Genomic DNA, 14283 nt, shown 5'->3' with positions numbered 1-14283 from the left:
TCCTTGTTCTTTCGCCAAGATAGTTGTATGTTGTTTTAATTCTTTCGGAAAGATCCCAAGTTTTTGGAATACAAGAACCTGTTTCTTTTGTATCTCGGGAAGGCGACGTGAAGCCAAGTTTTATAAGACGCTGATTTAACCAAATAAAAAACGAATGTTGCCATAGAATATATATCGAGAGAAAGAGAGAGAGAGAGAAAGAAAGAGACTTTAACGTTTCTTGATTTCTCGCTCGTTTTTCCTTCTAACATTCCAAAAGACTTATATCCTCTTCCGTAGATGTCTGTTGATTCAGTTGCACGTGCTCTTACGTCGGATGAAGTAAGCGTTCCGGGTAAATCCAACGTCATCACGTCGTCAGTCTTTCTCTCTGTCATCCGACAAATTAAAGAAGTGTGCATCCTAAACTAACTCTCATCCTCTTTCTTTCACACTCAAGTGTAGTGCTTTGCTTCCTAAAGGAATCTCAAACTCGTCGAAACAGTAAAAAAAAGCAAAAAAGGGGAGTCGATTGGCTGCCACAGCAGGCGGAAGAAAAATGATCCCGAGGGTTTCCCATCGGCGTGCGGATGCAAAGGCCGACTGCCTCCAGCAGATCGTCAAACGTAAATAGCCTTCCGGAACTCTGAGTGTTTCATTCGCAAATTCCTTACTTCGTTTTATATACTTTCTCTGTGTGTTTGCGTGTGCTACTAACGACATATTGGCATGCTGAATTGTGTGCGTGTTTTACCTCAGCGGCATTCCGACGAGTACACACATATATATATATATATATATGCCAACGCACTTGACAATATCTGTGTTGTCATCAAAAAGCATTTTTGATAAGTATTTCACGGCGCAACGATAATGGATGAATTATTCTGGTTGCTGAGTAGTTTACTTTCTCGATACATTTCCACTTTTGAATCATACACCCGCCAACTTGTTAATAATAACTCATGGCATGCCACATATCTACTATTGTTCTACTCGTTATAACCTGTGATTCCGATTATTATCGATATTAATATGCGTTTACTACGTGGAATTATACTTTATGATTTGCTAATTATTGGGCATCACTGAAAAATTATTATCGAGGAATCGTTTTATAATTAACAAATATCAATAATCTCTGTTTTTGAAGATGCTATTTTTGTAAAAACAATGCAAACCAACTTAAAATTTGATTGTGAATTTTCAAATGGTGTAAAATCTAAGTGTTCATTAGCATGTATTCATTTATTTCTCTCGCATTTATCTTTGTATGTTTATGTAAATTTTCTTCGGAAATTTTATTTATATCCAGGTCTCGGGAAATTTAAACATTTGTTTTCTAACTTTCGTGTGAGTTTAATATTGACTCGCCGATAATTACGAATTCCTTTCGAGAATAGTCTGATGTAATTGATTTATTGTCTCTGAAATGTATGTAAAATCCAGATATCTTTTCGAGTTATGGACAGGAATGCGATTGCGGAACATTTATAACTGAACTTTCATTACAAGCACGTTCATAACATAAACACTTTTTAGCTTTAGAAAACGTTGTCAAAAAGTCGAGTTTCGTTGAATAATTTATACTTAAAATCGTTGCAAATAATTGTATGTGTTGGTTATATTTACATTTAGATCTATTGTGTTAATAGAAATAACAATTGGTAATTTATCGGCATGTGAAATAATTGTGTTATCAAAGATTAATCGAAATGATCGAACGGAAACGGCTCATCGAAACCGTACAGACACAAAAATGTTTTGACCCCTTCACCATAGTAATAATTCAACGCACCAAGCTAACATAACGGGTGGTCGCTACTTGAATGCGTGCAACTAATACATGACTTCGTATTCCAGACATGTCACCGGTACGATGGAGCCGGCGTAGCTCAAGCTCGGAGGAGTCGGAGCAGCGCAACTGCTACAACGTGCAGACCTCGAGCGTGACGACCGAACGACGTTGTAGCGGTAGCAACTTCTCCTCGCATCAGAAGAAAGATAAGCGCAAGATACTGGAGGAGCGACGTAGGGCGAGCGTCGAGAAACGTAATCCACTCCTCGATCGAGTGCGCAACACTCGGCTGAGTTTCCTCAAAGATCAGCACGATAATCTCGACGACGAGGACGATGACAAGAACCGGCAATTCAGATCGATGTGCGAGCTTCGAGGCGACGAGCTTACGAGGACTGAATTTCGACGATCCATCTGTGAAAATGATCTAAAACATATTATTAGCAAGGACGACGACGAAGACGAAGAGGAGAAAGCGAAAGATCGAAATAGACGCTCAAAGTCGCAAAGTAGGCTACCGTGCATTGGGCAGTCGGACGACCGATTTGTATTGTTCGGCTTTAAGCTGAATGACAGTCCCAAGCCCAGAAGAAGACGCTGGCGGAAGAGCAAGGATATGCTCAACTCGCAAAAGAGCGACGCCGAGGGAGAACACACGAATGACGAGAATTTCGAGGACAAGAATTGCACCGGGGAGGCGAAGAAAGAGAAGCCATTTAGTAGCGTAACGCCGTCAAGTTGTTTGGCTGCTAAATTTCGCGCGATGCAGAACAGGTGAAATATATAAAGTTTATTTCGGTAATTTTTACTTATTGAAAATATTTATCGAAAACCCATACGTTAATTCTTTGATAGAATAACCGATAAACAATCTAAATAATAGCTTATACAACTTTATTTAATCATAATAATTTTTTTAGATATCTGAAGAGCTCGACAAGTAAACTGATCGGTAAAATTTATAAAAAGGAAGGCAAGGACAAGGAGCGCAAACGATTGCGAAGCTTCTCATACGGCACACTTCCGGGGCTAGATGAACTGCGAACCAATCCATTATTCGAAGACCACGATCAAGAACACGAGGATAATGACAACGACTCGGGCATCTTGGACAATGACTCGGCAACGAGTTCACTGCTCGACGACAGATGCAGCAGCGTCGCCTCAGAGTCGCAGATGAATCACAACAATCATCTGCACCATGGCACGACGTCGCCGACAACGACGGTTCTTGGATTGCCACCCAGAGTACCACCAAGAAGACCAAGTGCGCCTCCAGCGCCGAAAAAAGATCCGAGAGCGACTCGAAGTTCATCGCTGCTGGACGACACTGACACGGTTTCTAAATCATCCCCAGTTCTAAACAAATCTCGAAACAGCGAGCCGGATGCGAACAAGCTCGTGGCCATCAGGAGTAACGCGAGCATAAAAAAGACTCTGATAGTTAAATTGCTGAGGGAGACGAGCGACCAGTGCCTCGGCATCTTTATAGCTAAGACGCCGGACTCCGCGGGCTACCTCGTTGCTCACGTCGTACCTAATGGACTGGCTAATAAGGAGGGTACTCTCAAGATCGGCGACGAGATTCTCATTGTAAATGGCAAGCGACTTCGCGGTCTGACAATGCCCGAAGCTCGCAAGATTCTAAGCAGCGGTGGTGCGCCTGGGGAAATTGATATCGTCGTCTCCAGAATGATTCCGGCCGATTCGCCGGTGCAGAAGCGACTGATGGAGAGCAGTGTTGACTACGAGAATGTCAGCATTGAGAATGGACACGGTGTTATCGTTACACCTGAGGCATCGCATTTCAGGAAGCATGTATCTCGGAGACTGAAATCAAGCAAGCTTGACGAACCCACGGAAAAAGGACCTGTCAGAGATTCCGACAAGAACAAATCGACGGAGAGTTTGTCTAACTTTTGTACATTGCCCAGGAGGCCTAGAAATACAATGTCGACATTCCTCACGGTGGTTTTCGAGAAAGGACCAGGAAAGAAGTCGTTGGGTTTCACAATCGTCGGTGGACGAGACAGTCCGAAAGGAAGCATTGGTAAAGAAATGCACTCACTTAATTTGCTTGCTTAGATCAAAATATTATATCAATTTATTATAAGTCTTTGCCGGTTGACTTCTTATCATTTCATACACAATACAAAAACAATACAATAAAAAAAATTACACATTGTAAATATGGTTTGCGAAAGTAGATGATACGTTTTGAACAGATCACAATTACGCATTATATCTAGAATATATATCAATCAAGAATTCAACATTTTCTAATCGCTATTACATCACGGAAAAAAACCGTATTTTTTTTTCAATAGAATTTTTAAAAGGATATAAATATTTTTTTAAGATATATATGAGAACCTTTGCTATTTTGACAAACTTAGACATATTTTAGAATATTTCTTTTTTTAAAACTCTAATTAATAATTAACGTTAAAAATCTTCTCTCTATATAGATAACCGAGACCTTTAAGTATAACAATAGGAAGAATCAAATTCACATTAAATCGAATAATTTCATTATACACATCTAATCTATAAAAATCTTAAATTATCAATACTTAATCATTCATAATACTCGCTAATAATGTTATAATTTTTCTTTTATACAATTTTAATAATATTCTAAGAAATTCTAATGTACAATTCGCATAAAAAACGGCTATATACAATTAAAAAACGTGTTCATTGAAACGGAGATCACCAATAAAAAAAGTTTTTTCCCTCATTCGTTTTTTATCTCCCACAGGCATCTTCGTTAAATCAGTATTGCCTGCGGGTCAGGCAGCCGAAGATGGACGTTTACGCGCCGGTGACGAGATCCTCGCGGTCAACGGTCAGATATGCCATGATCTTACACATCGTGAGGCTGTCCAGCTGTTCCGTAACATTAAGAACGGACCAATCGCTTTGCATCTCTGTCGGCGAGTTCGAAATCGAGATGCACAGTTAGTACATTGATAATACTTTTCTTCTTTCTTTATGTCTTTTACATTTTATTTTATTGTAGGCTGTACGAAGGAATGTTTTCAGTTATTAAATTCGTTTTTTTCTTTTTTGCTTGTGTTTCAGAGCGGTAAAGGCAAAATCGTGCGCTGATTTATTGATGACCGACACGTGACGATTGCAATTTGTACATTCTTATAAATAAATAAAAAAAGCTACGTTTTTTAAAATGTAAATATTGTAAAGTTGTAAAATTGTTGAAAAATAAATATATATTATATTATTTAAATTGAATTATGCCTGATTTAGGTAGATGTGTGTGTGTTTATGTGTGTGTGTGTGCGTGTGTGTGCGTGCGCGCAAGTATGTATGTGTGTGAAACGATAAACTTAAGTTACGAAAATTATTCTCTTTTCATTATTGTCGGACTATACTGATTATTACTTTATAAAAAAATCTTTCTATTGTTTCATTAGAATGGATTAAACTATATTCACATCGATTAACTGTTTATAGTAAAAAATAATCTATATATATAGTACATGATTTGCGGATATACCAAAGAGGCACTTTAAAATAACATACAAAAGATGCTTAATCGCATTGCAAATTTACAAACAACAAAGCGATACGTCTTGTATATATATATATATAAAATACTAAAATACCATTTAATAAATCGCTCGCGCAGTGCTAATATAATTCATTAATACGCTTGGCGCATCGAACGCAGTGTCGAACAGAACAATAAATTAAACGTATATAAATATATAAAGTACATAATAGGCAACGGATTGGAAAAAAAATATTCGGAGAACTAACAATGACAAAGAAAAAACGAAGACTAGAATCTAAGGATTCGTGGACAGCGAATTGTTGATAGTCGTCGAAATGATGATTTTGTATTAAATCTGTGTGAAGCAGGCACAGCTGGCAGTATGTTGCTTTCGTTTTGTTGACAGTTAACTTTAGACGATTTAGTACGGTGCCGTTTTTAAGGGGACTTTATGATACCTGTAACAATGATAAGGTGAATTAGAATATAACGACAATTAAATTCTTAAATAACAGCTACATTTTAAAATTGGTTAAAATCAACAGAAGTCCATCATACTTTCTATTGTGACCTGCATTTTCCAAAGATTCAATTAAAGTTTAGTAGCAATCTAAGTATACTCTCCTAATATTTCATTTATGTGAAAGTTCTGAACGATATATAGACGGATCAAATAGCATTAAAATAAACACATCGGTCTTCGTATACTTGGAAATCAAAGTACCATATAAATTATGCACGTATCGTTCGTAAATGCTTGCAAAATAATGTTTTTCCAAACGCTAACATTTTACGAACATATGTTTTCATTTTATTTCCATATAAAATTCTAAATTCGCATAAATAACCAACTTACAATTTGATAGATAAAAGTTTGGATTTATCTTTTTTGCAAACATAAGATTTTATTACACAAGTCTTAGATAATCAAAAATTCTACCGTTATACGCCTAGTGTCCTTTAACAATAAAAACAAAATTCATATCTCCGAGCCAGCTCCATCATCTCGAAACAATACATGAGCTTCATCGCAAGTTATTTAAAAAGTTTGATAACTTGCGTTAATTGCAAATTTCATTCTTTGGTAAAAGCAATATATCGACGAGAATAAAAGAGATGCGACAATTTTCATGTAAAAACTATCATTAAACAAAAGTAATGTACCTGTGTCTTCTGGCGAGTTCCAGCTCAATGGCTCCCTCTCGAACAGCTTTGAACAGCTCGATCGCCTCGCGATGCGTGCAGCCTTGCAGCACTTTACCGTTGAAACTTAGAATCTCGTCACCTGTAACGTGTAAAAACACACGCACATAACTACGCGTAAGTACAGTGTCAAGTAGGTCGCTGCGTCTGCGAGCAACGGGGAAAATCGTCGTTGTCGCCTCTTTCACATACTAATAACAGAAATGGCCATTAGACATAAAGGTTTGTATGGGTATGCGCGCATAAGAGATTTTCATGTCGCGGCTGACCTGCAACCTGAATTTCACCTGCTGCGCTGTAGAGAGTTTTGTAACCTACTCAGCTCGAGTTCAGTAGGCGCTTTTCATTCGACGCGACACAGTGACACACACACATGCGCACATGTTCACCAAATTAATAACACTCTGTCAAATACTCATCGAGGTTTTAAACTGTTCACTTATTGATTTGTCTATTCATAATCGTTGCTGGTTACAGCTTTTTCGCGCCTTTTACCAACGTTCAAGGATAATTAGGGTTTTTTTACCGTAGTGACCAAAGACTTTCGAAGGCTAAATTGGTAGCTAGTGAAGATGTAATGTCAATATTTATCGGCTTAGCTAAATTTTAGATAATATTGCAATAACTGTTTATCTGTCGAGTCCAAAATGAAATTCTAGACTTAATCCTCGATTGAGACATTTCAATTGTTACGAAAAATTCGAGGTCGCAATTTAACAAACCGGTGATGCACGTGAAGCATCTAGGACATCGAAAGTGGTAGCATGCAGACTTATTCTTGAAATTGTTCAAAGTCATTTTATTATGATAGCCACGCCTGAATTAAGATTGCTTTTGAATTATCACTCACACTCATTGATGTCTGTTAGCTGTTTTTTTTTAGTCAGTCAGATTAATCGAAGCATAAATCTCAAGACGCAAGTGAAGCCGAATAGAAAAAGAAGCAACCGGTTTCGATAAATCCAATTAAAATGCAGTGGGCAGTCGAAGAAATTTTAAGTGTCACTACAGGATAAACAAACCATTGGATCGTCCGCACACCGGAAGTGACAATAAAAGTGAAAATCCAAATTAATACCTCTCTTTCGAAGGCCCACTCAAATAAGTCGACGGACACCTACGCGCGTCGGAAATCCCACCGAAATGCGTGCTCTTAACATATACCCACTAATATGGTCAACGATGGGTCCATCAAAACTGAAAATCCACCCACGTAGCTTGAGAGTCGCCTTCGAGACCAGCGACCCAACGAGCGACATCACCGTTATGCAAGCACGTAACGCGGCGCGTGTGCAGATGTAATCTTTCATGCCTGGCGCTGCTTTTCGACATCGACCGTATAGCCGTCGCCAGTTGTTCACCACCGAGGATCTTCTCTATTGCAAGCCACCGATTTCTTCTACTTCTATTTCTTTTGCAGAACTTTCCCATTGCAAAATGGTCATCACTCGATATCCTCGCTTGATGCAACTTTAGCCGTTTTTTTTTATCGCCGATTGCGGTGCGACTTTTTCATATAGTAAATAATGTTTATGGAAGAGCAATTGCCTTGTTACGAAAGGTTACGTGTCATCAAAAGTATTATGATTACAGGTGGTCTGGAAGTCTCTTTATACGCGTGATTTGTGAAATCCAACAATGTTTATTCCACAGTATATTTTTGTCGCCGGCGCGATACATATAAAAAAAAAAAAAGAAAAAGAAGCGACACTTGGTATTCGGCTGGCCGAATTGAAAATGCGAGAGCTGTGGAGCGCAGAATGGTTATTACAAATTCGAGATGTGTTCGACAAATGCCGGAATCTTGGCGAGAATTCCTAAGACTGCGAGAGTCGAGCGCGTACGTGCTTTTACCTTAAACTTCAGACGGCGGTAAGTAGTCTTGAACCTGTTTTCTTTCTCGTAAACAGTAAACTACGGGCGCATGTAGATATACGTCGATGGATATCTGTGGGCTATTGTTAAACCTATTACTCTGCTACAAATTTAGCATTCTAAATACATTTTCATTTTTAAGCTACCTCATTTACATTCTGCTCGAGGGTAAAAAAAAACTTTCGTCGTTCTAACTTGATTGATGGTTTGATATGATAATTTTTTTACTGCGTATCTATAAAACACATGAAAGTTGGTTTTTAAGGAAGGACACGCGTATAGCAAATAAATATAGATTAGGCAGAAAAATCCTAGAATCTATCACGAAAATTTTTTTCTTTCGAAATGCAATCAACGAAACCCCACGGAATCCATCCATTGTTTCTCTCGGATCGTTTCTTCTTTTCGACTCAATTACGCTAAGCCTCATCCCAAGTCTCGAGCGCTAACGACACGAAAGAAGAAAAAAGGCCGGAAGAGCGCAGCCGAAAGGAAAGCGAGCAAACACAATTAAAGTAGAGCAGAGCCATTTGTTGTATCTTCTTTGTGTGTATGTACCTTGAAAGAGAGTCTTAGAGACGTCAGCTTGTCCACCAGGGAAGACTCGGCGCACGAAGATTCCCATTTCACCTCGAGGGCTGTCGCGGCCGCCCACAACACTGAAACCAAGACTCGGTTTCCCAAGGCCTTTTTCGAAACGAGCCACGTGCCTCGTCGTCGTGGTCGATTCCAGTGGTAGGTAATCCGGTCGCTTCTTTCCTATTTCCTTTGGGCAGCTCGTCGTCTGCACGAGGCAGTGAGATTTCGGCGTATCCGTTTGCCGATTGCTGCTATCCTGTGTTGCCGTATCCTCGTTAAGGTAGATTTGGGGCACCGTTTCCTCGTAGGCCGTTTTCAAGCAAATCATTGTGCCTTCGCAAGAGCGAAGGAAGTCTTGCACCTCCTCAAGGCTGCTCATCGTGCGCAGATCTTTGCCCTCGACTTCGACTATCTCGTCGCCCAGCCTCAGTCGTCCATCCCTGTTTATTTTATTTTTTTTTTTACATAGGAAAAATGTCATATAGATTTCACTTTCAACAGACAAGTGAAGGAAATTTACCTGTGCGCAATACCGTCAGCCTCGAGCTGCACGATAACATATCGCACTTCGTCGTGCCTCTGCTGGGCGAGTCTAATCCCTAGACTCTCCTTCGGATCAGTCTTGCTTAAGCTCACCAGTCTACACCTACGCATCCTCTTGGGCGGCTGAATAATGTCAGTCAAGAATCTCGTCTTATCTTGCTGCAGTCTCATCCTGTGAGCCGATGCCTGTATCGCGTCTGCACTTTTTGGCGTTGTCGTTGTCTGCGTCGTCGTGCTCTGATGTATACTCGGTAATATCCTTCCAGATGCGGCTTGATGATTCCAAACAAGAGTCTCGTCTTTGGCGTCTTCGCTGGGTGTCGAGCTACGCATAGGTTTCTCCAGCTCCGAATCGACGACGCTACTCGTGTCCGAGCTGTCGGTCGTGCTACACTTTAACGGCTCGCCAGACTCGCCTCGAGGACCGTCGCTGTCGTAACCCGACTCGTTCGAGCTGACGTAGTGCGACGACAACCTCTGCTCGCCGCTGGAATTCCTGCGAGAATTTCTCAGCAGCGCGGAGTTGTTGCTCGCGGAGTCGAAGTCGAGGTCGGTGGTGCCTTGGTAGGGCAACGATATCGAGTTCCGGCAGTTTTCCTCGAAACCATTCTGTACCATCGCCAAGTTCACCGGACTAAAGTACCTGCTCTCTTTGCTCTCGTAGCGCTCCTCCGAGTACGAGTTTCTCGCGTACCTGCTGGACGGATCTTGCAGTCTGTAGCGGTTGCAATCTCGGCTCGGATAGCCGCTCTTGGGCGTTCTCCGTCTGCCGAGCGTCGTGGTGCCCTCGAAAGTGTCCTCGATCTTCATCGCCGGGAAGTGCTCCTCCGAGGCAGTCTTAAATAGGCGATCCTCTTTGCTCCCATTCATCACCACGCCGTTGTAGTTTCTCTCCTCGGGCAGTACCGACAGTCTCGACCTTAGGAATGCATACGGGAAATTGCCCTTCTTCGTCTCCTTGAAGTCGCAGCTACTGGATTTCCTCATGAAATCGTTTCTACCAGGCTTGAAGTCGCACGGCACGAAGCTGCTCGTTCGTCCCTCGCCAGCTGGCTTGCCACTGAGATTGTCGCAAGACACGGTTTTCTCGTTTTTCGCGGTTATCCGCAGATCGATACCCTCCGACGGGTCGTCGCCCTTGACGTACGTCGGCGACGTATTCAACTGGCTGGTGCTGCAGCTCCTAAACAGATTCTCCTTCTCCTCGCTGCGTTTCGGCTCTTCCAAATTCTGCGACGCTCGGCGGCTCTTCGACGAGGTGTTCAGCATGCCCGTCGAACCCATGCGAATAAAGAACGACTTGAACGGCGACGGCGATCTCGTGGAGTTTTGTAGGAAGCGCCGCTCCAGTGGTGCCTTCTTGTCCGGGCCGTCGACGATGTCTTTGTTGTTGTGCTCGGGGATCGTACCGCAGATCGTCTCGCGCGAGCTCGAACGGCGAAACGAGTCGATTTTCTTGCTCATTCTTCGGAAACCCCAGACGTTCGCCAGACCTGCGAACACGAAGCGGTTGTTTAGCGTAAGAAGTCTATTGGCGCGCCGCTTCGACGAGCGCCGATAGTGCAAAGCCTTCGCAATATGTAGGTCACGCGTTATGGAAGAGAATTTTTTTTTCCTTTTTATTTGCCACACTGATTACCGCGATATTCATAAATTTTTGTGCAAGCGCGCACTAAAGTGTCATGTAGAGATGTAGGATAATTACGATTGGCGATTGAATTATAGACTTTTCTTGCTTGCGAGGAAAAAAACACGCGTTTACTAGAAACACTCAAGATTCGAAATACCATATATAAGGTGTGCGTGTAAAAGGTTAGAAAATTTACGATCTTCCTCGCTTTTTGTCATTGCAAGGTGGATACAGTAATTCAGAAAGCAATCAATTTGCATATATACGTAGAAAGCTTTTTTTTAATCTGACAAACGATCGTCTTCAAGTCCAAACGCCGAATATTATCCTGCTAATTCTCGAAATTGGGTTTACCCGTACGATCGATTTATTTAACGAAAGTATGCTATAGAGATTTAATGAATTATAAAGTTCCAGCTGTAGGCACCGAAGTAACGTTAGAACGTGCGGAACGAAAGAAGAAAAATGTAACAGCTGCTGCAACGATTTTTCCACTATAACTAATTGCAAAATTCTACGCGCTAATTTGCAGAAAAATGCGGCACGATGAAAACGAAACGCGGAAGAGATTACATGCGCATTGTACGCGAAGCTTTGGCGTCAGTTTGCTTGGACTTATTGCGAGCGCGAGCACGTGAGCATCGAGTGAATCGAGGCGTATCTTGCTCTCTGGCTGCGGCACCAACTCGTTTAAACTCGCCACACAGCGTTCGCATTCAGGAAAAAAAAGAGGACATTTACACCGAAGAATTTCTCGTAGTACTAAATGATTCCTTTGATACGAATGAGCGTATATTTATTAGTTATTACTATTGAAATTCTTCGCAAGGAGCATAAACAACTAGACTGCCATATCAAGCAGATTATAGCAAATGAATAATAAACGTATTGTTTTGCAAATAATTTATTTAAATTTTTATATTTTGATCATGCACTTTCAAACATTTATTGTTATTGTTATATTAAGTGATCTATATAAAGAAATACGTTGGAAGTTGACATGCAGTCCACGTCAGTTTATAATAAATTAATTCTTCCGTCTTATATATTTAAAATGTTTTTTTTCTTTAATTATTCCTAATAAGTTGTCGGAGTCACATTTTATAATTTTTTACGGAATTTAAAATATAACGACAGTCCTAAAATAAATGAATAAGATGAAACGGGACGTATTTTCAATACCTAAGATTAGACACGCCAATTGGACGATCTGGTAACTAATCACATTATTGTCGACCTCTAACAGTGCCTCTAACAGCCTCGGAATAAATCTCCCCTATTTTTCATGAGACGTTCTCTAGCCTTTATATTAAAAATTATTAAAAGTCAACGTGAAAATATCCATAAAGAAAAACGGCTGTGACATTAATTGGCCCGAAGGCTCTGAATAATGTCGCGGCACTAATATTGAGAAGCAGTCGAAACGTTCAATAGAACAATTACGAAAGTGATAGAGACAGCGGTTGTCCAGTTGGTCGATCCATTGACAGAAAGAGACGAAAAGAAGCCGCAGGGTTTCTCGTGACTGAAGCCAATTGGTACGGGCGTTACCTTGTTTTGGAGTGGCTTACACCAAAGTGCTTGAATAGTCACAACTCGCAAGTTGCGCGCACGCAAGACAATGAACTCGAAACGCATCACAGGCTCGACACATTTCACGGTGGATTTGTACGTTAGCTCCTTAACTTAACATTCGCCTAATCCCACACACTGACGTATGCTTTAGTATATCTAGTAGGTTTTTCATACGTTTTATTTCCAATATTTTTATGATTTTTCAATTTGAACGTTGACTCATGATCAAGCAATATTTTACCTTTCACAATGTGACAAAAATGAATAAATAAATAAATAAATGTAGGAAAAACAATCTACCAGCGAGTGTATATGTGTGAATAAAACAATGTTGTTACGGCGTATATGCCAAAACACAGCTTTATTTTTGCTGTTGAACGATCAGATTTTTTCGAATAAAATTTGCAATGAAAAGTTTTGCAACGACAGGTAAATGAGACGGAACCATTTGCTTTTCGATTCGAATGTAAGTAATTCACATAAATCACAATACTGTAAATCTTCTCTATGATAGAATCTAAATTTGCTAATTCCACAACAGATCGTTACAACGCCACGTAATCATCATTCGAGTGTATAATTCGCATTCTTGTAGAAATAGTACACGTAAGAAAACGGCAAAAGAATAATAAGACATACCTTTGTGTTTCTCAGGCTCGTGCTCGACGATGAAGGCAGGCACGGCGGTGACCAGCCTGTAATCCGTATCAGACTGCATCGAGTTGGCAGACGGCGTCGGGGACGACGAATCGTCGTCGGCGGAGTTCAACAATGCATAGGCATCACCGCAGCTCTTCCTGGACAACTTGGACCGCGCGGTGGCGAACATATATGTGGCAGCCGGCCCATTGGCCCGGATAATTTGGCCCTCGGAATTCTTGCGTCCCGGTGGCTCGTGAAGGCTTAGCGGGCTTGGCAGTACACCGCCGCTGCTGCCAATCTCGTCAGCGCTGTGGCGCCTCGCCTTTGTCAGCCGTTTAAACATCTCGGCCCCTGTGAAACCACACGGAATGGTCATTTGGAGCGGCCTAAAGGCTGAGATTTCGAGACGCGAGATTGTCGCCCGCGCGCATGCGGAATTGTGGGATTCCTAAACGTGTGCGGTTTATAACCTTCAGAACATCTGGAGTGATTGCTTTCCCACGTGATTGCGGCGTCGCCCTCAATTGAGAAATAAATTGCAATAGAAGGGTTTTATTCGCAAACAAGTGGAAAGTACGAGGCGCGGAGAAAACGCTGGCCGATGAAAAATCCAAGCGAAAATTGCAGCGGTAAATAATTGGGTAATTACAAAAGCCGTGCAATGTCGACAACGGCAGCGGAACCGAAGGCACGTCGTCGCTTCGACTCTCCGTTGGAATCACCACGTAGCGTAGAAAGTAAACTCTCGCGCGGGCAGAGCATATGAGTACGTTTGTTTGAACGCACGAACAGGATGTGCATTTCGAAGAAGAAGAGGAGATGCCCCTTGTTCTTCTAGAATCCGAGTCGAAATCGTTCCCAGCGGCGGCGGCGGCAGCATGCGAAGCACAGAGAGAGAGAGAGAGAGAGAGAGAGAGAGAGAGATGATTGTGCGCGATCGATCGC

General features: G+C 41.4%; 2 protein-coding genes across 10 annotated transcripts in view; one reads left to right on the top strand and one right to left on the bottom strand.

Moving 5' to 3' along the window:
- LOC131670224 (multiple PDZ domain protein-like) overlaps nucleotides 1-5001 on the top strand; it is a 209321-nt gene extending 204320 nt beyond the window's left edge. For 5 of the 9 annotated variants that reach the window (XM_058945643.1, XM_058945642.1, XM_058945649.1 and 2 more), the window contains 4 exons: nucleotides 1843-2551; nucleotides 2698-3827; nucleotides 4539-4737; nucleotides 4862-5001. In XM_058945643.1, coding sequence (XP_058801626.1) covers nucleotides 1843-2551; nucleotides 2698-3827; nucleotides 4539-4737; nucleotides 4862-4910 — 2087 coding nt within the window. In that variant the 3' untranslated portion in view covers nucleotides 4911-5001. Of the gene's footprint in view, nucleotides 1-43; nucleotides 606-1842; nucleotides 2552-2697; nucleotides 3828-4538; nucleotides 4738-4861 lie in introns of those variants that run through there. The other 4 variants (XM_058945646.1, XM_058945645.1, XM_058945647.1 and 1 more) reach the window with 3 other exon arrangements.
- LOC131670223 (PDZ domain-containing protein 2-like) lies at nucleotides 4766-13689 on the bottom strand. Its single transcript, XM_058945640.1, has 5 exons — nucleotides 13336-13689; nucleotides 9469-10984; nucleotides 8928-9388; nucleotides 6456-6576; nucleotides 4766-5749 (listed from the first exon to the last, which is right to left on the bottom strand). Exons 1-5 carry the CDS (start codon nucleotides 13679-13681, stop codon nucleotides 5713-5715), a joined length of 2481 nt encoding a protein of 826 aa, XP_058801623.1. The 5' UTR covers nucleotides 13682-13689; the 3' UTR covers nucleotides 4766-5712.
- Between the last annotated feature and the right edge of the window lie 594 nt (nucleotides 13690-14283).

This window comes from Phymastichus coffea, unplaced genomic scaffold, assembly GCF_024137745.1.
Source record: "Phymastichus coffea isolate CEN01 unplaced genomic scaffold, Cenicafe_Pcof_1.1 PCOF00104, whole genome shotgun sequence".
NCBI lineage: Eukaryota > Metazoa > Arthropoda > Insecta > Hymenoptera > Eulophidae > Phymastichus > Phymastichus coffea.
Note: the sequence above shows the minus strand (reverse complement) of the source record. Positions and strands in the feature narration are given on the sequence as shown.

Excerpts from the sequence above, each read along its gene's own strand:
- LOC131670223 (XM_058945640.1), bottom strand. The coding sequence starts at position 13,681 with ATGTTTAAACGGCTGACAAAGGCGAGGCGCCACAGCGCTGACGAGATT. Across the intron at positions 10,985-13,335 it reads CGAGCCTGAGAAACACAAAG|GTCTGGCGAACGTCTGGGGT; the intron begins GTATGTCTTATT and ends TCGTGTTCGCAG. Across the intron at positions 6,577-8,927 it reads CTCTAAGACTCTCTTTCAAG|GTGACGAGATTCTAAGTTTC; the intron begins GTACATACACAC and ends TACACGTTACAG.